A 27,068-nucleotide genomic window follows, 5' to 3' on the forward strand; every position below is an offset into this window, starting at 1 on the left:
GAGTTTTAGAACTGAGAGTACATTCTCTTCTTTTTTCCTTTCTCCTCTTACGTCAACAGGCTCCCTTCCCCACCCCCCCACCCACACACACAAACAAAAAAATAAAAATAAAACACTCTCAGCTTTGCTTTTAAGAAATGAAGAAATGTTCCAACATGTGACCCACAGCTGCAATCCGTTAACCTTTGCCAATACTGAGGCTGCCCTCTGGGTCCCTCCTGGGACTGCATAGATAGAGGCCCATTTGCTGTTCTGGGCAGCATGCCCAGTCATCTAGGAGGTGGGGGACTGGGGCACTCTTTCAGGCCAACCCAAACTAATGGAATAAACTATCTTCTCCATGCAGTGTCTCAATGAAAGAGCCACCTGGGCTGCAGGTGACCAGACTCGCTCGGTGCAGCACGGTAGCTCCTAGCCTCATGTGCAGTCAAACACTTGAGATGTGGCCAGTCTGAACTGAGATGTGCTGTCAAGTAAACTGTACAATGGATTTCAAAGATTTAATAGGAAGCAAAGCATATAGAACGCCTCATGAATAATTTCATATTGGTTACACCTTGAAATGATCATGTTTTGGATATATTGGATTAAATGAAATGTTTTATAAATTAATTTCCCCGTTTCTCTTTATGTTTTTTAATGTGGCCACTAGAAAATGTAAACGTACTTGTGTGGCTCACATTATATTCTTACTGGACAGCACTGGTCCATAGGACTGGGATTTATTTTTAACTACTTTAAAAAACATCAAACATTTGTGATAATTTTAATACAACTATTTCTCCATCATATATGCTCTTGCATGGTAAATATTTTATCTACTCTTGTTTTAAAGGATAAGGAGGTTTTCAAAAATTGCCAAAGTACTACAGGTAATTTGGCAAATTCTCTTTTATGGGTACTAGGTAGTGCTATTTCCACCCAGAAGCTGGCCACAGCTCTGTAATGTGACGTGCTTACTCCTGGCTATTCTGGGCTGGTCCGCATCTGACTACTGAGCTCATTATCCACTGGGCAGTGGGATGGAAGGACATGAGCACCTCAGCTGTCACTGCCGAGCTTCCTCCCAGCCCCACCAGGCCCTCTGGTTCCTGATGCTTGTCTGTAAGACCAATGGGTACTTTAACTTTTGAAGGTGGTTTCTGGCTCCCCCAATCGGTGAGCCCAAAGACCTCAAATAACATTTTATTCACACAAACTTCTTAGAGATTAAAAGTTTCTAGAGAGCAGAGTCTTTAGGGAACTAGTGATGACACATTCACCGAATAAATCACAGTATTATACTCAAGAGCAAATAAGTTTTTTTTCTTATCGGTGTCACCTTTCCTTGTGAAATATGGCAACTGATGAAGAAGTCTCCTATTGAGAACAACCAGACGAAATCACAAGGCTAGACAAGCAGCTATTAACACCGTCCCCTTCCCCCTGCCCATGGTAAACCCTGCTGGTAAATGTATTTCTCCCTCCTAAACCTGGGAGGACTCACGTTTCTGCACCCAGAGCCCCAGGTGGAAGTAAACAATGGGAGTGAGCCGATGAGGTGGGATTGCTGTTCCTTCACTCTTAGTGCTTCTCATGCTAGTCTCCTGGGGATGTGGTTAAAATGCAGATTCTCTCTCTAGATCTGGGGCAGGGCTTGTTCAGCAGGCTCCCAGGAGAGACCGACGCTGCCGACTTGTGGGTCATACTTTGAGTTGCAAGGTTGCGTACGTGGTATTTGCCAGTGTGCACATTCATGAAAAATTACCCTGCCTTAAGCCTGGTAGATCCACAGTTCCAAATCAACATTAAATACATCTGGTATACTTAAGAAAATTCAACATAAAAAGAAATCCATTTCTTAAAAAAAAAGGCAGAGCAACCATTCTCTTTATCTGAGGACCTTTAAAAGCATCTCCCTTTATGTCACAGCATTAGCCACTAATTACTAAAGGAAAAAGTGCTGGGTGAATTATCACCTGAAAGTAAAGTAACTCTCAAATGTTATAAAACATAAGATTAATGTTGACAGCATCTGTTACTATGACATATTGTGTGCCAGGTGTGTGTGTGTGTGTGTATAGGTGCATATATGTATATATATACACACTTGTATGTATCTGTGTATATGTACACATATCTATGTATCTATATAGATAGATGGGTTATTTACATGAATTTTCAAAACACTAATAAGGTGTGATTTGATAAATGAATAATATTTAATAATAATATTGAAATAATATATTTGAATATTATTATTCTCCTGCTACTGATGAGAAAACTAAGGCTCAAGGAGTTTAAATAATATGCTAGTAAAAAAATGTTTTGAGTAGAATACCACATGTCTGGCCTGACCCTGACTGTCTTTTTTTTGACCTGAGACCAGTCCTCCACATGGGGAACTCTGACCATCATATTTATAACAGGTGGTTATTTATAATGTCTTTCTCTTCTTTGGCAATTTAAATTAAGATGTCAACTTGAAGAAATGTTTCACCAGGAAGAATTGCAAAGACAGCTGAATTAATCAAAGAAAGACGAATAAAGTGTTCTTTTAATATGGAGTACATCATTGTTGATGGAAAACACAGTCTTGGCAGAATTAAAAGATAATCAAAGAGATGAATAGGGCAAATAGCAATTCAGCTCATTAAATAAACACAAGGAAACTAACCTCTGCAGTTTAACCTTGAGCGATACCTTTTCCTATGAGTAGAGTGTCGATACTAGGCAACAAGCCTCCGAACAGATAGTGTTACCCGGAACATCACCCTTTTCTCCCTTTGCTTCAAATCAAAACCAGCATCCCCCATTTAGACAGCACAAAAGGTATGACAAAATGGGACGCCAAGTGAGACATTGTTGATTCTGTTTCTATGAAATTCTAGAAAAAGCAAAACTGTCATGACACAAAGCAGATCTGGGTTTCCAGAGCCCAGAGTGGGGGGAGGTGACTGACTTCACTGAGACACAAGGAAACTTTTGGGGATCATGGAAAGGGTCTGTACCACGGTTGTGGTGGTGGTTATAAGACTATATATTTGTCAAAAGTCTTCAAAGCGTGCACTTAGAATTGCTGAAGTTTATTGTACATAAATTACATGTAAATATCATAAAGTGCATGTGAATGGTATGTGAGGTAATAAAGCAATTTTTTAAAAACAATTTTAAACCTGGTATAGCATTTTGTTTTTTTGTGTGTCTGACTCAGACCAGGCAAAATTTAGTAACCCTTTGGCAACAGAAAATCAGCACAGATATAGAGCTAGAAGTTATTGTAAAAGAATAATAGTGGCGGCCGCCACGGCACAGGAGTTGCCAAAATTTTCCTGGATGAATTCCATCCAAGATACAGTTTTAAGTCTCTCAAGGCCTTTGGATGCCTAGAAAGTGGGTCATCTTTCAGAATATCTGCGTCACTGTGGAGATGTTAGTAAATCAAAGACCAGCTGGATTTGTCCTTAAATGTAGCAAAATATGTACTTGCTTGGAAGTACTCTTAATCCTTTCATTCACTGGACAGGGAAGACTGGTTTCATGATCCTGACTCCCTTCATTCGTTATCAACACCTCGTATTTTTTTTTTTTTGGTAGATGATATATATGAGGCAGTAAACTCGTGGTCTGGAAAAGCAGAGATCGCATTACCACTGTGTTTTAACTCCTAAAAGTTGGAAATTAATACTTATACCAGCTATTTTTATGGAGTGGATTGGAGTATAGAAGCAATTATTTTAACTATTTGCTAAAAAAAATTGCCTAAAATATTCAGTTATTAAAGCAAAAGCATTGTTCTGGATTGGATTCTTCAGATAATTCTGCTTTTGGCAACAAGTAACAGAAAACCAACTTAAATAGGTTTGGACAATAAGGACATTCACTGGCTCGTGTGTCTGGAATTCTAGCAACAGCAGCATTCAGGGTTGGCCAGACCAGGATCTCAACAATCTCATTAAACCATCATTTTCTTCCCCTCTCTCCATCCTGCTGACAGGATAGCTTCATCTTAAGACTTGTCTTATCGGTGTAAGATGACTGCTAAGATGTATTTGAGCCCACAGTTTCCTCATTCATTCCTTGAAGGAAGTAAAAGAGATTTCTTCAGGAACTTCTGACTTAAGAGCAATGAAGGACTTTCCCAGAAGTCCATTTCTCATTGGCCCGAATTGGGTTGTATGCCCATTTCTCATTGGTTCAAATTGGGTCACGTGCCCAGTCACTGACATGGAGGACACGATTTCCCTAAACTAATCAGGCCTCTCCCTACAACTAGAAGCAGAGTCAACTCCCATAGACATATGAATTGATGGTGCAGGAGAGTGTAGTGGGAGTTCTGTTAGGAAAGAGAAGGAAGTCAACATTTGGGTACACTGTGTCTAATTTAAGTCCATGACTTTAAAAGTGAGCTTTTTTTTTGTTACGAAAATAATGTAGGCTTAATTTTTTTTTTTTTTTTTTTTTTTTTGAGACGGAGTCTCCCCCTGACACCCAGGCCGGAATGCAATGGCACAATCTCAGCTCACTGCAACTCTGACTCCCAGGTTCAAACGATTCTCCTGCCTCAGCCTCCCAAGTAGCTGGGATTACAGATGCTCACCACCAAGCCCAGCATTTTTTGTATTTTTAGTAGAGACGGGGTTTCACCATGTTGGCCAGGCTGGTCTCAAACTCCTGACCTCATGATCCGCCCGCCTTGGCCTCCCAATGTAGGCTTAATTTTTAATTTTCAGAGAATATTTGTAGCTGAAAAGAAAGTAATTAATGAAATGATACGGCATACTTATAAAAAAATAAATATTTTGTTCTACATACTGCAGACACATTACAGCATAATGGTTAAAAATACAGACTTTGCTATCAACCTCCTGGTTCATCTTCTTAATGTCTGTGTGTCCTCCTTGGGTAAGGTACATAGCTTTCCTCCACCTCAACTTCTTTCTCTCTGTAATAGGAATGATAGTAGTATCTCTACAAGTTGCTCCAGCACTAAGCCTCTCATTCAGGGGTCAGCAAACTACAGCTTGGAGGCCAGACATGCAGGCAACCTGTTTTTGTAAATAAAGTTTTATTGGAAGCCATTTATGTATTGTCTATGACTGTTTCCACACTACAATGGTAAAGTTAAGTAGTCCCAACAGAGGTCTTAGAGCTCACAAAACCAAAAACATTTAATATATAGCTCTTTGCAGAAAAGGTTCGCCAACCTCTGGGTTAATACATAAGATCTTTATTTTCTTGTCAAAATCTAACATGTCATAATTCTATGGTCACTGAGTGACTGGAGATCTGCCAGAGAAAGGCAATTATCTACAGAGCTAACATGAAAGCAAGAGATGCTCCTTTATTTTATCACTTAAAGACAGTGAAGAATCATGAACAACTGAAAAATCTACAAATGTGTTTAAACGTCAAATTAGGCTGGGCATGATGGCTAATGCCTGTAATCCCAACATTTTGGGAGGCCAAGTCAGGAGGATTGTTCAAGCCCAGGAGTTCAAGACCAGCCTGGGCAACACAGCAAGACCCTGTCTCTACTACTACTACTACTACTACTACTACTGCTACTACTAATAATAATAATAACAAGCCAGGTGCTGTGGCATGCACCTGTGGTACCAGCTACTCAGGAGGCTGAGGTGGGAGGATTGCTTGAGCCAGGGAGGTTGAGGCTGTAGTGAGTCATGATTACACCGCTACACTCCAGCCTAGGTGACAGAGAGAGGCCCTATCTCAAAAAAAATTTTTTTTAATTTTTTTAAAATGTCAAACTATCTACCTGAACTGACCAGAGATCTTGAAATACATGATGTAGGATTTCCCTTCAACTCTGGGATGTTGGAACTGGAAACTTGAGTGAGAGTGAATTTGTTCAGATTCATAGCTGGTGGATAGAAGTCATAGCTCTCAGCAGAAGTCTGAAGAGGAAATAAAAGAGAGCTAGTAATAAATTGCTGTGAATATTTCTTTTGAAAAGCAAAGAAAAAAGTATTGCCACCTGTGTGTGCTGAATGGACAGTGGTGTTGGTATGTAGACAAGGGACCCTGTCAGGGAATCCCTGGAGAGAGAAGAGTCTGAGACTGACACTGCCCGGCAGCCCCAAGTCTGAGTTGTGGAAAAGCCCTCAGTAAAAGGAAAAACTCATGGGAACAAGTTGGTGGTGATACTTTCGTGCAGAAACATTGTCCTCGCAGGACGGGTGGTTTTAATCCTGAATTTAAAGATCTTTAAAATCTAAATTAGCTAGTCAAATTTTTTTCATAGAACAATGTTTTAATTAAAGATTCAGTTTTAGGTCAAGTGCACAGTGTCTTTCTTTAAAAATATTTAGATGTGACCATTAACTATCAAGAATGTTTCCAGAATGAAATATATTCAGCAGTGCCGTGTGGGGATCAGGAGCATGGGCTCAGCAATCAGTTGCCTGGTTTCAATTCCTGGCTGGTTTACCTGTCTACTATTCACTCCTTAAAGTCCTAAGCCTTGTTTTCCTTATTTATAGAATAAGATTAACAAAAGTACTAACTTCATAGAGCTTTGATGAGACTTAAAATAATCCACATAAAGTGCTTAGTCCAGAATCCAATATCACACACTCCATGAACACTAGCCATTTTAATGTATTAACACATAGAAATGAATTATAGAAAACATTTTGGCAACAAACTATACCATAATATATTTTTGTAATATATCAAGTTATCTTTCACTTTTGATATTCCTGTCCTGTTTTTTGAGCAGCAAAGTTTAAGGTAGACACAGAAAAATCCCTCATGTGGGTCTTCAAATTTAGAAGGTTAGCTCAGGGGTCATCTTAATAGACATTATATTAGTTAAGATCCAGGTCAACTTGCTAATGAAACAAGGCCCCGAAAATACAGTGATGCAAAAGATAAAAGTGTCTTTCTCTCTAGCACACCCACCCAGAGGTGAGCAGCCCAGCTCTAGCGAGGCAGCTCTGCTCCATGAGTTCCATTTATCTTGCATCTCCACCATCGCCTACACAGGTTGTATGGTTGAAGCTCACCGGCATCTTTTTCCAGCAAGTTATTACCTTTTTAAATGCGGAGACCTAGAACTTACACACATGACCCCCGCAACCACCTCATTGCTGAGGTCTTGATCACAGTGCAACTCACAGTTGAAAAAGAGGATAGAAAAAATGACTCTCACTAGGCTGCCATATGCCCAACTAAAATTCTACGTATTCTCAAGAGAGGGAAGGGAAGAATGGATGGTGGAATCAATCAGCAGTCTTCCACAGCGATTGTCATGGAAACTATTGTTTTGTTGACTCTAGACACTATTGATTTTAAGACACATAGTCATTTTATGTACCACTAAGTAAAGGAAACCATGTTGTTTAAACTGGGACACATTTCTTTCTTATCAGCTCAGTTATAGGACACCTTCCAATTAAGAGATATTAAAATGTAGAAAACCAATGTGTCTTGGTATAGAAGAAATATAGCATTGTGAAGACTTTGGAAAAGAAAGTGACCAAAGGCATTCATTTTGCAGTCTACTTTTGTGTGTGTGTGACTTTCCTTGGAGCAAGGATAGGCATAATATATCAAGCTTTGGTTGATCTATTGAATTTACTGTTTAGAATCTGTGATTGACAAGGTACTATCAGTGTGCATATGCTCTAAGTCAAATTCCTGTGATTACTGGTAGAGAGACTTTGGCTCAAAGCTTTGGGGAAAATGTGCCTAGATTTTCATTCAATCTGGGCCAAATTTGGAATTGTACAAATAGACAGCAGGGGTCTTGTCCTTAGTAGCCAGCATTTTTGTTTAATAGGAGGAGAGAGACCGAGGACAACACTGAGGAGCAGATACGACCAGGGCACTTGACTTCTTGCTTCAGCACTTAGTCATTACACAAACAGTTGTTGAACACCAGGCACTTTGCTTGGTGTGACAATGCACTCCCTGCCTTCCAAGAGCTCCAGACCCACAGGGGAGTGCTATGTACAGGCGCTAGGATAGAGGTCCGGAGAGTAGAGGCAGAATTTGGGAGCCATCAGTTCTATCTGAGGCTGGGAAAGGCTTCCCAGCGGAGGTAAAATCAGGACTGAGGAGGTCAGAGAGCCCTCCATGCAGAGGTAAGAGACTGACAAGCACAGGAAACTGGAGCTGTGGTCACTGCAGGGGATCATGCTCTGATGCGTCCACATGTTAGACTGGAGGCAGGGTGTGGGGATCGGGGGTGTCCTCTCCAGCTTCACTTTTTTCAGTGTCTTGTATGTAGTTGGCCAATAGCAGTATTTGTTGAATTGAACTGAAAAGACCAACTTCTTGGATGGCCAGCTAGAGATGAGGTGAATTTTTCTGGATCAAAACGATGCTAGATTACAATAAATGGACAAAAGCAAAATAATACCTTTGGTGCTTGCTCTTAACATTACTATATTTTATTTGTGAAAGTCAGATTTGAGGATTTAGTTTATAAAGAAACCCTTAACTGGTTGGATCCCACTTGCTTCACCCACCCTGATTCTCATTTCCCCCAGTGTAATAAATGTGCATGTGCATTCTACTTTAGAACACACAGAGCAGTTTAACATAAAGTACTGAAATTATCCTAAGAACAGATTCTCAGTGCAGCAGTCCTATCTTTGAGAATTTGATGTGTTCTAAATGCCAGAGCAGAAGTGTTTTAATTGTCAGCTTTTAAGATATTATGAAAGCCCCTAGTCACTTCAGTAAGATCATTTGATTCTGGTTAATGACAAGTCTATACTACGCAGGTGTTTTTTTTTTTTTTTTTTTCTGTCTATTGCTACTGAAATCTGCTTTTCTTATATAGATCACTGTTACAGATGAGGAAGTTAGTAATCCATCCTTTTTAGATCTGGTGAGAACTCCCCAAATGAGGAAATGCACACTTATTCTTATGTTTGCTTGGTAAGTTTGACTTGTGATGGATTTAAAAGCTTGCGTTAAATTTACAACACATCCCTTCCTTCAAATCAGCTTGAAGTTATCTCTTACTTGTTCTCTGGTGTCTTTCAATGTTGCTACAGGTTCACAAGCGCAGTGGTGTATCAAGGACTTGTCATGCGCCTGGGAATTATAGGAGGCAACCTCTATATAGACTTTTTCATCTCGGGCGTGGTGGAACTGCCGGGAGCTCTCTTGATCTTACTAACCATTGAGCGCCTTGGACGACGCCTCCCCTTTGCGGCAAGCAATATAGTGGCAGGGGTGGCATGCCTTGTCACTGCATTCTTACCAGAAGGTAATCTTACCCCACATCTGTTTGGCAGCCAAAGGACTTGAAAACACCTAAATCCACAATCAAGTATAAGGAGCCATTTGTTCTTAGGAAATGTGCAGTCGAATCAGAGTCTTGGCACCAGGCAAGCTTTCGTGATGTCACTCCATTTTCTGCTTAATCAGCGTAAAAATTTTGAAGTAAGAGATAGGTTCTGTAGATGATTCTCTTCTCTCAATTGCTAGGATCATTTATGAATGAAATAGATATTGTGCCCAATCTAGCTGATAGTGATGTGGTTTCTGTTAATCATCTTTATGTGACTTACTTTTGTGATATCTCTGATGTTGTTTAACTTATTTCCTGAGCCTCTGTCATGCTGCTGGCACCATGCTAAATGCTGAGGTTAAACATAGAAGAAGAATGCAGTTCTTGACTTCAAATGATTCACAATCTATTAAGGGATACAGATACTTTAATACTGTCACGATTCTTATTGTCATGAATTATTTGCAAGATTTAGAAACTAATTAAATTATTTACAAGATTTAGAAATATAAAAAAATAGATTGGGGAGGAGTGATCAATCCAGAAGGAGATTCAAGAAAAGCTTCCCAGCAGTGAGAACTAAACATGCATGAAGACTCAAATGTGCCAGATATCAGGGAGAGAGAGGACGGATGTTTCCAAACTAGAGAAGAGTTTCCAGAAGTATGAAACACCTTTGTGCATGCAGGAACTGAGGGTTCATTGCTGTGACTGGAATGCAGGCAACGAGCCTGAGAAATGATCTGTCACCAGCATGACCGGCCCTGCAGGTGGTCCTGTGAGCTTGTGGAGGAGGAGTGAGCTTGGCATAACTGCAACAGTTTAGAGACGGCTATGAGCAGGGGGAGATGCTGAAAGCAGGAGTTACAATTGGGGCAGTCAGACCTAGATGAGAGAGAGTCATTTCATTTCAGAGATGTTGCAGAGTTAAATTTTTCAGAGCTCCATGCCTGGTAGATGGGGTGCAGGCTAGAAGGAAGCAGAGGGTGCCATGTCTCCTGACGTGTGGTGAGCAGCACCCAGAAGATCCTTACCCTAGAGCACACCAGGGACTGGGAAGAGGAGGGCTTCACATCCCAGGGGATATGTGAAGTAGAGCAAGTTCATCTTTTCCCTCTTCCAGAGGGGGCGAAGTGGGGATTACAGAGAAAGCTGGATTCTCCAGGCGTCCTTTGTGTCTGCACAAGAAAGGCTGTCTTTCTTTGAGAATCCTCTGAGGACCAGCCAAGAAATGGATAATATAGTGGGAATCAGAATAGTCAGACATTTACAGATGAGTTTATTAATTAAATGAAGGTTTATGAATTATTAAAACATCAGGTATCCCCTATTTGAATAAAATTACAGGAATGCCAATATTCAGAACACACACACACACACATATACACATAATGTACAAGTCCCCTGACATGTTGGAATGTTTGATGATAAACAGCAACCACCTATTTACATTTCTCTTGTTTTCCTTGAGTGCATTCACTTCCCAGGGCTGCTGTAATAAGTACCACAAACTCACCGGCTTGAAAAAACAGACATTTATGCTCTCAAGGGTGTGGAGGCTGGGAGTCTAGAATCAAGGCACCCAAGGGTGCTTATGTCCAGAGGTTCTCGGGGAGGGTCTCTTCATGCCTCTCTCTGGCAATCCCTGCAGCTCCTTGGCGTCACTCCTATCTCTGCCTCCATATTCAAAGGACATTCTCTTCTCTGCTTGTGTCAGTGTCACTTTGACTAATTACATCTGCAAAGACCTTATTTCCAAATGTGGCAGCCTTGAGGTTCCAGGTAGACATGAATTTTGGGAGACACTGTTCAACCCACTACATGGAATTAACATATTCTAAGAGTTGGACGATCTGTACAATAGCTATCTCTTAATACATATCTATTTGTTATTGACTAATTGCCAGCCACTGAACTAGGAGGGGGACGGAGAGGTGCACAAAATAGACATAATTCCTGCCCTCAAAATTGTATAATTTAAGAAGAGCGAAAAATCGCAAACATTGGAGACTTTACTGTTCTATTTTACTTTGGTACTTTGAATATAACATAAAACTGTAGCTCCCTGAGATGAAGTCTTCTGTTCTCATCATATGTGGACTAGGAATGAATGAAATATTCATTGTATATGAAATTAGAAATGCAGAGAGAAAGATGCATGACTTAAGTGTGTCCCCTCATTTCATGATATATATATACTTTACTCTAGAAGATTTTCTCTGGTCCTAGATTGATTGGGATAACTTTAATGACTGTTGCATTCAGAATGACCCCAGAAAGCATTCAAGGCTGTGTGTCCAAATCAAGATAGAAGTAACTAGCCAGATAGTCATAAAACTATTTTGTAGAGAATACTTTCATGTATTGGAAAATATAACACCAAGAACAGACTGTTCTCCCTTGTCTAACCTGTTTTATTTTATAGATATAATTTCCTGATTGAAGCTTTAGAATTGTTCTCAGCAAGACTGAAAACGAATTGCTCTTATTCTAGACACATTTTATTTTTACCTTCTGCAGACTTGGCTGCTTTTATAGTCATGTCAGTCATGACTGACTGGCAAGAATACATTTCAAATCCCTAAACTGAGTTCCAAATATTAACAGAGGATCCTCCCTTGAGTCCTTCCAATTTAAAGACCCATTGGATTTGATTCCAGCGACTGGTTAATTAGCAAGAGAAAGGCTTTTCTGCTCAGCCATTCCTGACGTCAGCAGTAGGTCGCCAGCCCCTGGGGAGAATACAGATGAGTTTTTGGAGAAACCAGCTCTAAAATTGTCTCACAGCAAACACTTTAATCAGCTTTCCCTCCACTCGACCCAACTTTTCATGGTCTAAAGAATGGAATTCTGGAAGAAGAAATAGTATTTCTGGCTGCATTCTCATCTCAGACTCACTGCTTCTAGCCCAAATTTTTTTAACGCTCATTAATGTCTGGAAAATAAAGACCTTTCTTTATCCATACCTGTCTGCCATCTTTAATTTGAGTTTCTTTAGGATGGCCACAAACCTAGCAGTTTGGATAAGTCATCTTCTTGAACTGGAAAACTTGTCTTCCACTTTTATTTTTCTTTAATTGAAAAGTGAATTCATGTATCTTAATTTAGACATTTTTACTAGAATTTCTCACTACACTTTATTTCAGAACTCAGAGTAGATGATCCATTCAGAGAACATACAAAGTTTTGTTTAAGTCCTGCATCCTTTCTTCAGTAATTGAGGTATTATTCCCAATAATCTCTAGTAGCTTGACCAAATCCACATTCAGAAGAAAACATTTTCTTTGTTCTCATATGACTCTGTGGAAGACAATTTTAGTCTCAGTACTCATTTTTAAATTGCCCTGCGGTTTTTGTCATTGCTACCAAAAGACATCTATGGCCACCTCAAAATGAATTTAGCTTATTACTGGAATCAAGAATTTTTGTGTGTGTATATATTTATTCATACTTCCTAATAGTTTTCTTTTCACTCTTTAGTTAATGAACCATGCAATGCCTTAGAAACTTTTCTTTGGTTACACATTTCAACAAAATCTCTGTTCCAATGTAGTTTGATACTGGACTCTACTGCTTGGAAAAGAGTTGGGAGTCTTTCAGATTAAGGTCAATGTTCAGGACAGACCACATCTCCACAAATGGGGCAACTTGGCGTTTTCTGAATGTTTTACTGAATTGACTGGCTATTTATCTGAGTTAATCACATATGTTTATCATGGTAGGAGTGTGTGTGTGTGTTTTAATTTGGTCTCTGGCTTTTGTTTGGATTTTTCCATGAAACACCTTGCCTCAGTTATAAACCCAAATTGCCCTTGAATTTGTCAGTGGGACTCAATTTTAGAGCAATCCTGATTTAGTGAAAAGAAACCTACAATGGAGGAACCCAACCTGGATAGTGAAGCTGTTTCCTAGGTAGCAGGCAGCCTTCACTGCAGCCTGGGAGTGGCAGGAGATGGTCCCACTGGGCTGGGACCCAGGGAATCTGAACCTCTGCTCCCACTTTCCCCTCCCAGTACCACATGCTCATTGAAAGATGGGGTGGAATGCATTACCTAGTCTCCACTCCCCCTTTTCTTGGCCTTCATAAAGAAGCAAAGCCTAAATAACACGTGTTGACAAACCTTCTGCTCCAGAGCAGACAGTGGCCCAGCACATCAGTGCAACCCTGGCCTCCTCACTGCCTGATGTAACCGTTAACGTGACAGCTACAAGGGTTCTCATGTGGGAAAAACATCAAGTGCACCAGGATGTCTTTGGCCAGTTTGCAGTCAAAATATGTAAACTGCAGACTCCCAGAAATGGCTTGGATTCTTGAGCCATCTTTTTCTTACACTTGTGCTCCTGGGCAATTGTTTTATTTAATGAATTTTAGCTTTTTTTTTTTTTTTTTTTTTTTTTTGAGTTGGCTGTTCTCTAGAGAGAACACACGGAAGTCTACTGAGCTTGATTCTCTTCTTTCATCCTCATTTATTTCTACTAAAAAATTATATATTCAGGAAGGTTCAATAATTCCCTTAGAAAACAGGAGGACTATTTAGTGCTAAATGAGCATATGTGTTGGGTATAAACGGAAAATGAAAGGCACATGAACACTGGACTTGCTTCGTTTTGCTTTGGAGAGTAGATATGGTCTTGTTCATGCAGACATATGTCCTCAATACTAAATCCCCTAGGAAAGGATGACATCAATTGCACAACTTCTAGGAAAGCTAGAGCAGTGACTTTTTAGAGTAAAAATGGTTAACTCCTCTGCCCTTAAAACATAAAAGAAATAAAATATTTAATATAGAATGTTTGGCATTTCCCACTGGTTAGTAGGGAGGAAAGGAAAATTTCTTCATATAACCAAAGCAGTCCTAAAACAGTTCATTTTAAAATGGATGAACCAATTAGCATTGATGAATGTGGCTCCTTCTGGATGGTTTATTGAGGGAAGTAGGACAATGGGGGATGAAGAAGACAATGAGTGACAATTGCCTTAGTAGTAACACACAGAATAGATGTCCCCTTCCAAAGATCCTGGTCCTCAGAGCTTGCTCCACTCTAGAAACCAAGGTCAGCTCACGTGAGGAGCTCCCCTGATGTGCTGAGAATGGCTATTCCTTGTGTCACCACCGCAAGGTATGCACAGAAAGGACAGCTGGGCACCAGCTGTGGGAACGTGGTGGCTCAAAGGTGTGACTGGAAACTACCTCCTGGACAAAACGCCAGTGTGCTCCAGCTCTCTAGGAGGTCATTGCCTGGAACAGTGTTCCAATGTAGTGGCTACTCATGCTCAACAAACGGTTCTTGAATTGTACTTCCTATAATCCAACCTGCTCAGAAAGGCATCTAGCGCTCTAAAATATTACCTATCATCTAGTTTCATTGTTGTTGAAATTTGGTTACATTATTAGAAAGTTCTATCATTTGTGCTTAAAATTGGCAAAGACTTCAGACTGGGGGCCACTAAGAAAATACCTTTTGTTGTTCTGTAAAATGTTAATGAAATCAGACCCCTAACTCCTCCCTTTCGAACTTTCTGTGTTTGCAGGAATAGCATGGTTGAGGACCACAGTGGCTACCCTGGGAAGACTAGGGATAACCATGGCCTTTGAAATTGTTTATTTGGTAAATTCAGAATTGTACCCAACAACATTACGGTAATTCTAACAAACATTATAGTTTCTCCTAAGTAACTCTGTAGACCAGTGTTTTAAGTTGATTTAGTTAAAAACTATGAAATCGTTTCCTTAGCTCAGTGATATATTAGCCTGGGCTGGATCCAGCCAGTAAAGAAGATATGCTTTCAGTTATCACTGCTTTCTGCATTGCTGCCTGCTGCATTTTGTGATAGAAGTATTTCTCATATTAATATCTTCACACACTGTTACGGTTTCGAGGAAAGGCACTTGACTTGGAACCAGAAGACCTCTAGGTGCCCTTGCTTAGACTGTGGGTTACATCTGCATCCATCAGCATCACCTGCTGCAAGACTATGGCCTCTCTTTGACTGCATTACATGCATTGCAGTGGTGAGCAGCTGGTTATGAAGGACGAAATGAAACAGTGTGCACAGATTGGTGCAAATCGACCTCCTCTGCTGGGGAAGCATTCCCTGGGCACACTTCCCCCTCATATGAGGAAACCAAAGTGGCACAAAGTGACCCAGAGCAGGCAGGGCAGTGGGTTGATGGATAGCGCCCTCCACCCACGCTGGAGACTTCCTCACTAGCCTCACTGAAATGTGCAGAATGGAAATGTTTTGCTTAGAGTTCACAAGAGTAGTCGTTTTCAAGGTTAGAAAATGCAAAGTATCTTCACACTTCCTTTGGTTTTTTAATATGTCTGAATATGTTGATTATCTTGAAGTCACTTGTTGAAATAGTTTTCACTTAAAATTACTTTTCATTCAACAGAAACTTCGGAGTTTCGCTCTGTTCAGGTCTGTGTGATTTTGGGGGAATCATAGCCCCGTTTCTGCTCTTTCGGCTAGCAGCCGTGTGGCTAGAACTACCTCTGATCATCTTCGGTAAGAACTCATTTGCTGTTCTTAAGAGCCTCCATCTACATTCTTTGTATTAAAAGAAACCTATAATAAATATTAGGTTTGATAATGATAATGATAATGATAGTCATTTATCTTATTATAATAACTATTTCATTGATAATTATGATATTCATTTCATCTTATTATAATAACTATTTCAGTTTTGAGGAGCCAATTCAGTTATAATGAATGGTTTTAATTTACTTTATATTAAAGGGTGGTGATAAATAATGTTCAATTAGCATTCTTTGGGTTCTGAGTTAAATGCTATGAAACTCTTATGGTATTGGAGAACATAACCAATAATTTTCAGGGGACTAAATTAAATATTCAATACGTTTAAAAATGAGGGCCAGGTGCAGTGGCTCACTCCTGTAAGACCAAAATGGGAGGACTGCTTGGGCCTAGGAGTTCAAGACCAGCTTGGGCAACATAGCAAGACTGCCTCGACGAAAATTAAGAAATTAGCTAGGCGTGGTGATCCATGGGTGCCTGTAGTCCAAGCTACTCAGGATGCTGAGGCAGGAGGATCAAGGCTGCAGTGAGCTATGGTCACGCCACTGCACTCCAGCCTGGGCAACAGAGTAAGAACCTATCTCTAAAATAAATAAATAATAAAAAATAACAAAAATAAGCCTAATATCTAACTGCATTTCTGGTGTTCTCTCTCTATTGATATCATATCTTCATTGGCTTGATGCTAAAAATCCATGCGGAGGGAGTAGGGGATGCAGTACCCCGGGCACACATTCCATCACCTCCTCCAGGTCCCTCGAGCGCACCCCTCCTCCTACCTCCATCTTCCATAGGACTTGTGAAGGGACAGAATCACAGTCTAGGAGAGACCTTGGGGAATTCAGTGTCCCACTTCTCCAGGGCTGCTCCAACTGTCCTGCCTGGGTTTCACACACTTCCCCTGTGCCCTCCTCTGCAGTAAAGGATATGGGTTGGCCCCTTTCTCCCCCAAACCTTTCTCTACCTCTGCTTCCTTGCATCTGGTAGAGAATGTTTTTCATTTATTGTTCAGCAGTTGAAATTTGAATGAAAATACTGAGCCCATGAGGATAGACCTTCTGGTTCATGCAAAAGTCCTTTGACAGTGTGAGGGACAGAGAGTCAGCTTCTACCACTTGATACCAGTGACCTCAATACAGGATCACCTCAAATTATTGTATGGGATTTGGTCATCAAGCTGAGTGTTAATTCTGTGGTCAGCATGGAAAAGCAAAAAGTGCCACCGTCCAGCAAAGACAGAGTAGTCCAGGAGACAGGACACATGACCTTCAGGACTGCAGCCCACAGCCCAGTGGCAGGCAGGCGGGGCCTGAGACTGCGAGGGGAGACAGCCGAATTTCTAAAAACTCAGTGACAACAGAATGTGATAAATGCTGAGACTCTGAAAGCAGAGGCTCCTATGAGAAGGGTCACAGGGACCCTTGACCCCTGAGTGGAAGGGAGCAGGCCAGGGAGGAAGGAAGCAATGTCTAGGCTGAGAGGGGCTGCCTGTGCTCCAGGCAGTGGAAAGTTCAAAGCAAGAGGATGCTGCATCCTCAAGCACCTGGTGCTAGAGGATAGAGTGCAGTTGTGAGCTGGGCCTGAAGAGAGGCAGTGCCAGGGCAGGGCAGAGGCTGGATCTGGAAGGGCCTCAAGGACATGCCAAGGCTTTGCTCTTTATACACTCAGCAGTGGAAAGTGACTGGACAGTTTCACCCTGAGGTGGACAGAGCTGGCCTTGCATTGTAGAAACACAGATATGCAAGTGGGTTGGGAGGACCCCCCAGCATCATCCTTCTGATGGTAGATATGCAAGTGGCTTGGAGGGACCATGTTGGGGTTGACAATTCAAGGATGTCATAATCAGGAGACCACAGTGGCTTCTTCTAATAAAGTGATGGCAATGGGAATGGAGAGGGTGGACAGATTGAGTAAACATCTTAGAAACCAGCTTGGCAAGATGGGATCACTGACGGGCACAGGGAGAAGGCATGGTGAGCTGAGAAGCCCAGGTGCCTGGGGAAATGCAGGTGGCACAGGCACTGTAGCAGCAAGGCTGGGGGTCTGCAGGGTGATGGGGCTCTGTGTCAGCTGTGCATAATTTGAGGCACCTGGAAGAGTTCAAGTGGAAATAGAAACCAGCAGGCTCAAGACTGCTGAGCTCAGGAGGGAAGAGTGGCCTCGGGATGAAGAGCTGGAAGTCACCTGGCAGTAGAGAATGGTTGAAGCTGAGGGAGTGGCCTAGACCCCCCAGAAAATCAGGACAACGCAAGAGGAAAGCAGAGGCCTAGGACAGAGACCTGAGGGGTGGCAAAGTGACAGACCTAGGCAGAAGGAGAGGAGGTGGCCAAGGAAGTGGAAACCAAGTGAGAAGCCCGAGGCAGGAGGGCACAAGACCAGGTCCATCCTAAGGACTGAAAGTAGTACACGTGGATCTGGTGGCCAGCAAGAGGCAGAAGGAACCTGACTCGAGCAGAGCCAGGGAGTATATAGGCTGAGTCCAGAGGAGGGCAGGCAGAGGCAGGACCTGGAGCATGGTGCTATACTGGTGCTGGCACCTCCCACTCACCGGGGCCAACTGCTACCATATTAGTTCATTTGCTACTGCTATAAATAACTGCCCAAGACTGGGTAATTTATAAAGAAAAGAGGTTTAATTGACTCACAGTTTCACATGGCTGGGGAAGCCTCAGGAAACTTACAATCATGGTGGAAGGGGAAGCAGGCACGTCCTACATGGTGGCAGGTGAGAGAAGAGCAAGGAAAATTACCACTTATAAATCCATCAGATCTCATGGGAACTCACTCACTATCACGAGAACAGCATGGGGGAACTTCCCCCACGATCCAGTCACCTCCCACCAGGTCCCTCCCTCAACATGTGGGGATTACAATTCGAGATGAGATTTGGGTGGAGACACAGAGCCAAACCATATCAGCTACATTTTCAAGAATTTTGTAAGCTAGTCATCAAGCACAGATATCATCAAAAAGTAAAGAATATGAAATATATGAGAAACAGAGGCAATAAATACCCAACACTCATCAGTCTCTAATTCAGCTACTACATCTTCAGTATTACCTGTGTTCCCAAGATTGTGTCTGCTGCATCTTTATGGTGGAAGCCCCAGTGATGGGGCTCCTGCATCTCTTCCTAGTGGCACAGGCAGGGATGTTGTGTCAGTAGACTGAAGGGCCCACAGTGGGAGCATTTACACCATGCACATTGGCAGATGCTGCCAATCAGGGCTTGATTGTCCAAAGCCAGTTGTTAGGCAGTTACTAGCACACCACTAGGCTACAAAGAAGTGGAGAAAATAGGAGAGGGTGGCTTTTCAAGAAGTTTGGCTCTAAAGAGCAGAAAAAGAAAGGATGGTAATGGAAGGATGAGGTGAGATTGAGAGAAGGCTGGTCAAACAGGAAAGGTCTGAATGTGTTTGAAAGCTTCTCCCAATAGGTTGAAGATACTGGAGGAAGGGTTGATCCCTACAGTGAGGAGCCCAAAGAGACAGGCCTAGGAGAAGGCTGGTCCCGGAGTAGACACCAGGACAAGTTTTCCACTGTAAGGTGACAGGAGGAATCGGAGGGAGAGGAGCAGGTAAGTGACAGTGTCAGTGAGCAGGCACAGAGGGGATTCCCCTCAGCACTTCTGTTTCCCTGCGATGCAGGAGAGGAGGCCTTGGGTGTTGGACCCTAAGAAGGAAATCAATCACTGTGAGATGTGTGAGTGAATACATGGCTGCCAGGTATACAGGGGCCGTGGTGCTACTCAGGGTTTGAGGAAGGGAAAGAACCTCTGAAGCTGTGGTATGGGAGAGCTGGGGCATTGATCTGGGATGCAGAGGTTGCTGCGGTTGAGAGCTACTCCAGTGAGCAACATGGTGGCTTCAGAGTGACCAGGCCCATGGGAGAGGGCCCAGCTGTGTCTTCCTGGGGCGGTAACACCTTTCACCTATTCCATAGGTATCCTAGCATCCATCTGTGGTGGCCTCGTGATGCTTTTGCCTGAAACCAAGGGTATTGCCTTACCAGAGACAGTGGATGATGTAGAAAAACTTGGCAGGTACTGTACAAAATTCAATGCACCCTAAATAAAAGCAACATTTAAAACCACTGGGGAAAGAATGATGTTGAGAAAATTGAATATCCACAGGGAAAAAAATAAGAATAAATCCTCATCTAATATCATAAGCAAAAAATTCAAAGTAGATACAAAAGGTTAACGTAAAAAAAACCCTCCAAAGCTAGATAAGAGTATGCATTATTTTTTTTAATGTGGTTGTGAAGAGAGAAGCATTTTCATGTAAGGTGCTAAGACTCAGAAGTGATCTAAAGGCAGGAACTGCTGATATGGGAAAGTGGAAATTGCTGGGACGTACAGCAGCAGGGGATTAACAGTGTGGCTTACTCTACAGAGTGAGGACGCATCAAGTCTGTCTAGATGGAATGGCATAGGCAGGTTTTCAAGACTGATTACAAAGTGAAATGTCACTGAACAACATGCTATAGTATTTATAAAAAACTAAAACCAAAGGTGGTTTCTCTCTGCAGCTGGATAGGAAGACAGATGACACACAGATGATAGATAATAGGTAGATGATAGATAATAGGTAGATAGATGATAGATAGATACATACAATAGATGATAATCATAGATAAGTGATAGTAGATAAATGATAAATAATAGATGATAGAGATAGATAGATAGATAGATAGATGATAGATAGATGATAGGTAATGTCTGGATAGATAGGTGGATAGATAAATAGATAATAGATGATAGATAGATAATAAACATTAGTAGGAAGATAAAGATAGATTGAGTTTTGGAGGGGGGTGTTTAAATAGGGTATAAGTAAAAGTAATACCCAGCCAATATTAGTGTGAGGAGTTATGTCAAGGAAAATTCACATTACACAAATTCTTTCTAATTGTTTGAAATTTTTTCATTAAAAAGATGGAGATATGAATATGAGAATGTATAGTACAAGATGTAAAATAATAATATATGCCCTCTGCGGACACAAATGGGCTGGGAAGAGGGGTAGGGAAGGGAGGACCATCACTTTCTTGCCAGGGACTTCTGTACTGTTTGATTTTCTTTAAAAATTAGAACACGTAGTCTTGTGTTGCTTGTGTAGTTTTAAAAAATGATGTAATAGCTAATTTAACAACTAAAAAGCAATCTTAATAATGACCTAGGAATTAAGAACATGGAGCTCTAAATATTTTTAATATATAAAAAATACTGAGGAACAGCTTTCTTCCCTTTGATTCTATACCATTGACTGCTGTCTGTTTACACAGTGAGAGTGATGCTTTCATTCTTTATCCCCAAAACAATCAGGGGTCAGATTTGCAAACTCATCAGGAAAAAATGGAAGAAAAGGGAGTCCTCTGAAATCAAGACTCTTCTACCACTTCAGTCACATTAAAAATAAACAGCTAGGAGAGGTTTTTTCTGTTTTTGTTTTTGTTTGTTTTTAGCTTGGGGAATGTGGGTGGAAGGGGGTTGTCTAAATGGTGTGCAAGGAAAATCAATACCCAACAAACATATAAACATGCAGGATTATACCAGCAAAAATTTAAGGTACCTAGATTCTAATTTTTTTCTGTTTATAATTTTTCATAATGAAAAGTTGGGTTATTATACCTAGTCTCTATACATGAAAAAAAATCTAGTAGAAGTATGGTTTACAGTGCTACAAATTAAGCACATTGATTGTGATCCATGATTATTTACTCTACAAAAATTACTTAGTGCTAAATTACTAAAACTTGTTAGCATTTCCCTTTTAAAAATCACACTGGATTATTTTATCATTTCTGCTGGTTTTTGTTCATGTTAACAGCTCATTTCCAAATATATGTTAATTCAGTAGAAGTTCATAAAGAACTTAAATGCTATAATGCTAACAAACTCCTGTATCGGAGGAACCAGCCACCAGTATTTCAGCATAGGTTCTTTCTATTTTCCATAAGTGTCGGCCAACTGAGAAATAAAAAGAGTACAAAGAGGAATTTTACAGCTGGGCCGCTGTGGGTAACATCACATATCAGTAGGACTGTGATGCCCACCTGAGCCTTAAAGCCAGCAAGTTTTTATTAAGGGTTTCAAAGGGGAGGGGGTGTAAGAACACGGAGTAGGTACAAAGATCACATGCTTCAAAGGGCAAAAAGGAGAACAAAGATCACAAGGCAAAGGGCAAAAACAAAGATCACAAGACAAAGAGCAAAAGCAGAATGACTGAAAAGGGTATATGTTCAGTGGTGCATGTATTGTCTTAATAAACATCTTAAACAACAGAAAACAGGGTTTAAGAGCAGAGAACCAGTCTGACCTCAAATTTACCAGGGCGGGGTTTCCCAATCCTAGTAAGCCTGAGGGTACTGCAGGAGACCAGGGCGTATCTCAGTCCTTATCTCAACCGCATAAGGCAGACTCTCCCAGAGCAGCCGTTTATAGACCTCCCCCCAGGAACGCATTCCTTTCCCAGGGTCTTAATTATTATTATTCCTTGCTAGGAAAAGAATTTAGCGATATCTTCCCTACTTGCATGTCCATTTATAGGCTCTCTGCAAGAAGAAAAATATGGCTCTATTCTGCCTGACCCCACAGGCATTCAGGCCTTATGGTTGTCTTCTCTTGTTCCCTGAAAATCGCTGTTACTCTGTTCTATTTCAAGGTGCACTGATTTCATATTGGTCAAACACACATGTTTTATAATCAGTTTGTACAGTTAACACAGTAGTGGTCCTGAGGTGACGTACATCCTCAGCTTACAAAGGTAACAAGATTAAGAGATTAAAGTAAGAGAAGCATAAGAAATTATAAAAGTATTAATTTTGGGAACTGATAAATGTCCATATTAAAATCTTCACAATTTATGTTCAGAGATTGAAGACAGGCATAAGAAATTATAAAAGTATTAATTTTGGGAACTGATAAATGTCCATATCAAAATGAAATCTTCACAATTTATGTTCCTCTGCTGTGCCTCCAGCTGATCCCTCCATTCAGGGTCCCTGACTTCCCTCAACACCCCTGTCTAAGGTCTGAACACAGATAAAAAATGAGCCTGGAGACAGATATTGTTGTTACCTTAGAGTTGGGTTTACGCATGAATGTATTTGATCAAAACCAGCTATACTATTAAATAATAACAGAACACCCTCTTCTAACTAGTTCCATAATCTTTCCTAAAGACTTTCTCCTTTGTTTTTTCAGTCCACATTACTGTAAATGTGGCAGGAATAAGAAAACCCCAGTTTCCAGCTCTCACCTTTGAGGCCCCTGACAAAGACAGAAAGAAGGAGCTATCCAGGAGCTGATCCTCCTTGCAAGCTGTGCCTTGCGGAGATGCACGTGTGCATTTCAGCTACATCATGCCGCGCTGTTGTAATACTGTATAAAGACCTCAATCTATCCAGAGTATTTTTATATAATGTTGGATGAGTTAGGATTTGTAATGCTGTTGAAGTTTCTGGGAACACATAATATGTAGCCAGTTTAACAAAGAACCTGTCAGGTGCTGCACAGCCCTTCCTGGGTTTTTCTTGTGTTCCCTGTGGTCTCTGACCCATTAGGCTAAAGAGAGACAAGAGAAGCCCCCCACCTGATTCTCATGACAGCTCCATCAAGAATGTGGGATGTGCCGACCAAGGATTTGAGAAAGTTGTACAGAAATGTGTTCATCAAATCTGATCAGTCAAGGAACTAAGCCCCTAGCTGACCATTCTGAAGATTGCATGGAGGATGGAGATTTGGGAATCCTGTTAATGAGAAGGCTGAATCACAGGCACCTGGGCCACAGGGTGTGAGCATTCATGTCCTCTGCTCACCTTGGTTTCTGCACACCTTCGCAATGTGAACAGGTCAGGAGTCCCTCCCGTCCACCTCCTCTGTAACATCTGGGGTTCCAGGCACGGTTTAGGCCCTGTTCCAGCAATAAGAACCAATCTGCTGTGCAATCTGAGGACTTGGCTCTGTTATTTGCAAAATGATGCTGTGGTTCTGAGATTATTTGGGACATTTTTGGCTCTCCTTTAGTGGACGCCTAAAGCCACAGATTCCCTTCTTTACTAAACAAATCCCATGGATTCTGGTTTCTGGGTCTTAGGATTTTAAAAGTGAAGGGACATTTTTCTTATATTTGTGAGTTCAGTTCCGATGGTGCCCATGGTCAAAAGTGAAAAACGTGGACAATTCCTATTCACTTTGACATGTCTTGGGGAAAAGCTTACATTTTAATTTAAAAGAAAGGTCAATTATATCCATGCTTAACAGGATCAGTAGGAGCTTTATAAATGACTTTACAGAGACTAATAAGGGATTTGATCTTTCTTTTTTGTTATCGAGGCTTTTGAAATGTGGAACGTGTGTGTTCTGCTTTGTATGTTATATTCAATATCTTTTCAGATGCACTCTATATTTTATGCTGAGTTTTAAAAATGAAATACTTCATGTGAACAGGCAAAACTGGTACCAAAGGGAAACATTAACCATGAGGAAGAACATTTTTGTAAGAAGAACAGGTGACAATATACACATGTGCGCTAATTGTAAAATGAGCATCTTAATCTTTAAAACACATCAGAATTGAATATGAATAATCTATTTGTTGATGAAATAAACACAACCCTTTGAGGATTTGAGACTACATTCACCCTTTATTCACAGTCACTTGCAGTTTTGCTTTTCTCTGCATTTCTCTGCTGTCAGATGACTGTTGCATTGTTGAATTGTATTTTGAGTGGATATTTTTGTTTGGTAACAATTAAAATTTTAAACCATAAAAATGTACATTTGTCCTTTCTCTTCCTTCTAAACATGTGTCTCTCCCACAGGTCATTCTCCTGTGACCGTGTGTACTGCAGACTGTTTCAAAACCGGGCAGGCAATTGGCAATGGGAAATAAGTGGTCCACCTTCAGTATTTGCTTGTTGTTCATTTACATGCTCTTGGCACCAATCCTAGACTCACATGTGCCCCAGAACAACATTCAGACTCTCAGCTGGTCTTGTGTTACACGTCCGTGGACTGGTTCACTCCATCATATACGGCTCTCTGCTCCGTGTCCCCTGGGCTCAAGTCAAGCAGTCAGTGACAGATTTCATTCCCGGTAACAGAATCGGTTCGCGTGACTCCCCATACATGTTGCAGCTTTGAAAACATTCATCTCAGTGATAGGAATAAAGACAGTAAAAATGCATGTCAAGCCCTCGTTAGCTGATGAGGTAAATGCATGGACAACTTCCTAGGACTTCTCGGCTCTGCCCTCTGTGACCTTGCAGCCTGCTCAGGCCTTTGTGCACTGTTCCTTATCAAAAACAGCACAACCTCCTCAGTCTGCCCATTTAAAATTGGTGGGATGAATAAAGAGCATGAAAATGTTGAAGACCAAAACCAAAATTTACTCAAAGGGTTTATTTTTAACAAATGTCATAACTATGTCACCTTATTACAGAATCCAACAGTCAGAAAATAATACAAAAAATGCCGAGGTTTGGCTTCCCTGGTAGCTGGGGACAGTGTCTTTGTTTGATTACTGTCAGTTATTTCCAGCACGCTAAATCCCTACCCACATCCAGCCTCTAGGTGAGTCAGTGCTTCACTCTGTCTCCCGTCCAATTAATTATTTCTCATCACTCCCTCAATCCAAGTAACAAACCTTGAAACACGAGCATAGACACCAGCCTTATTGGGGCGTGCACAGCCAAGACCCCAAGAAGTGATTCCTTGTAAAATGTATTTGTCCTTCTCAAAGCAAACCAGAGGCCCTCCACTGTCACCGTAAATAGAGGGAGGGAAAAATTCACGTGAGGGTTAGGCTGCCAGCCTTTTATTATGGTATCCATCTATTATCCATATGTACATTTTCCCAGTAATTGAAATCAGAAAGGAACTTACGAGCATATTACTCAAGCATCTGCAGTGCTTAAGTACTTAGCAAAATCTATTCAGCAAAACCACACCACTTAGTTTTTCCGGGGGGTAAAAAAGATCTTTTGTGAATCCTCTACACATCCCTTCCTATGTTGGTGTTTCCTTTAGACTGGGCTAGCCTGGGCATCTCTGTAAAGTGTGTGCAGTTGGTCTCTGTCCTGTACCCTCTACCTCCTTCCCTACTGGAAAAGTCACCACTTTAGTCCCTGGCCACCAGCACACCCCAGGAGGGTGAGTGGCCTGAGGTAGTTACGGCACTTAAAACTCCCTTGCTACCGATCTGGAACTCAAGCTCCAAGACATCCCCTTAGATTATCTGAATACGCATTCAGGGACAGATCTAGGGAGTTTCTAAGCAACACTTAGACTGGGGTCTAACGTTGACAAATCCTTCTAGAATTTGCCACTTTGGGACTCAAGTCTAAGGGGCTGAGACCGAGAAGGGAGAGCACAAGACTAACTTTGGTCTCTTGATCTTTTCTTACCTTGCAACTGTCAATGCCTCCAGCCAAATGCCCAGCACAGAGCTCGGTGGATTTGACTCTTCCATTCAGATACTCATAGCGATTGCACACTTTATTCTCAATCACAAGAAGCTAGGCTTCCTTGAGAAGGCCAGCCCCAAAGGTACCTGTGTTTAAAAAGATGAAAGAAATTGTTGCTGCGCCCAAAACATGTTCAGGAGGAAAACCAGAAGAACAGAGCAGCGGTGCTGGACCTCCTGTCCGTCTGTGAGGCTGCAGAACATGAGGCAGCTCCCAATGCCACTGGACTCTCTGACCCTGGAGAGTGTAAACATCATATATGATTCTGTGTTCCTGAGACCTGGATTTAACAATCTGGGCTTTGTCGTGGTGCTTTACGGTTGGTTGTTGTTTGTGTACTTTTTGCTTTTGTTTTGAAAGTACGAAAATGATTTTTACAATGTAAAGAAAGTCTGAGAAATGCAATTGCTATTCTTTTTTTTTTTTTTTTTTTTTTTTTTTTTTTTTTTTTTTTTTTTTTTTTGAGACAGAGTCTCGCTCTGTCACCCAGGCTGGAGTGCAGTGGCGCGATCTCGGCTCACTGCAAGCTCCGCCTCCCAGGTTCACGCCATTCTCCTGCCTCAGCCTCTCCGAGTAGCTGGGACTACAGGCGCCCGCCACCACGCCCGGCTAATTTTTTTGTATTTTTAGTAGAGACGGGGTTTCACCGTGGTCTCGATCTCCTGACCTTGTGATCCGCCCACCTCGGCCTCCCAAAGTGCTGGGATTACAAGCGTGAGCCACCGCGCCCGGCCTGCAATTGCTATTCTTTTTATATACTTTTTCAGATTTTTTATATGCTTCTTTACTACTTACATCATAATGCTC

At 41.4% G+C, this 27,068-nt stretch overlaps 1 protein-coding gene and 1 long non-coding RNA gene across 2 annotated transcripts in view; one reads left to right on the plus strand and one right to left on the minus strand.

The window, feature by feature from the left end:
* SLC22A3 (solute carrier family 22 member 3) overlaps positions 1 to 24,565 on the plus strand; it is a 106,183-nt gene extending 81,618 nt beyond the window's left edge. The window contains exons 6-11 of the mRNA XM_055268913.2: positions 8,792 to 8,889; positions 9,009 to 9,223; positions 14,781 to 14,889; positions 15,646 to 15,758; positions 19,734 to 19,833; positions 22,999 to 24,565. Of these exons, the coding sequence (XP_055124888.1) occupies positions 8,792 to 8,889; positions 9,009 to 9,223; positions 14,781 to 14,889; positions 15,646 to 15,758; positions 19,734 to 19,833; positions 22,999 to 23,059 (696 nt within the window). The 3' untranslated portion in view covers positions 23,060 to 24,565. The remainder of the gene's footprint in view (positions 1 to 8,791; positions 8,890 to 9,008; positions 9,224 to 14,780; positions 14,890 to 15,645; positions 15,759 to 19,733; positions 19,834 to 22,998) is intronic.
* LOC134733555 (uncharacterized) overlaps positions 1 to 26,495 on the minus strand; it is a 66,640-nt gene extending 40,145 nt beyond the window's left edge. The window contains exon 1 of the long non-coding RNA XR_010117129.1: positions 26,202 to 26,495. This is a non-coding gene — a long non-coding RNA (uncharacterized lncRNA). The remainder of the gene's footprint in view (positions 1 to 26,201) is intronic.
* Positions 26,496 to 27,068: the final 573 nt, after the last annotated feature.

The sequence above is a fragment of the Symphalangus syndactylus genome, chromosome 2 (assembly GCF_028878055.3).
Source record: "Symphalangus syndactylus isolate Jambi chromosome 2, NHGRI_mSymSyn1-v2.1_pri, whole genome shotgun sequence".
NCBI classification, from domain to species: domain Eukaryota; kingdom Metazoa; phylum Chordata; class Mammalia; order Primates; family Hylobatidae; genus Symphalangus; species Symphalangus syndactylus.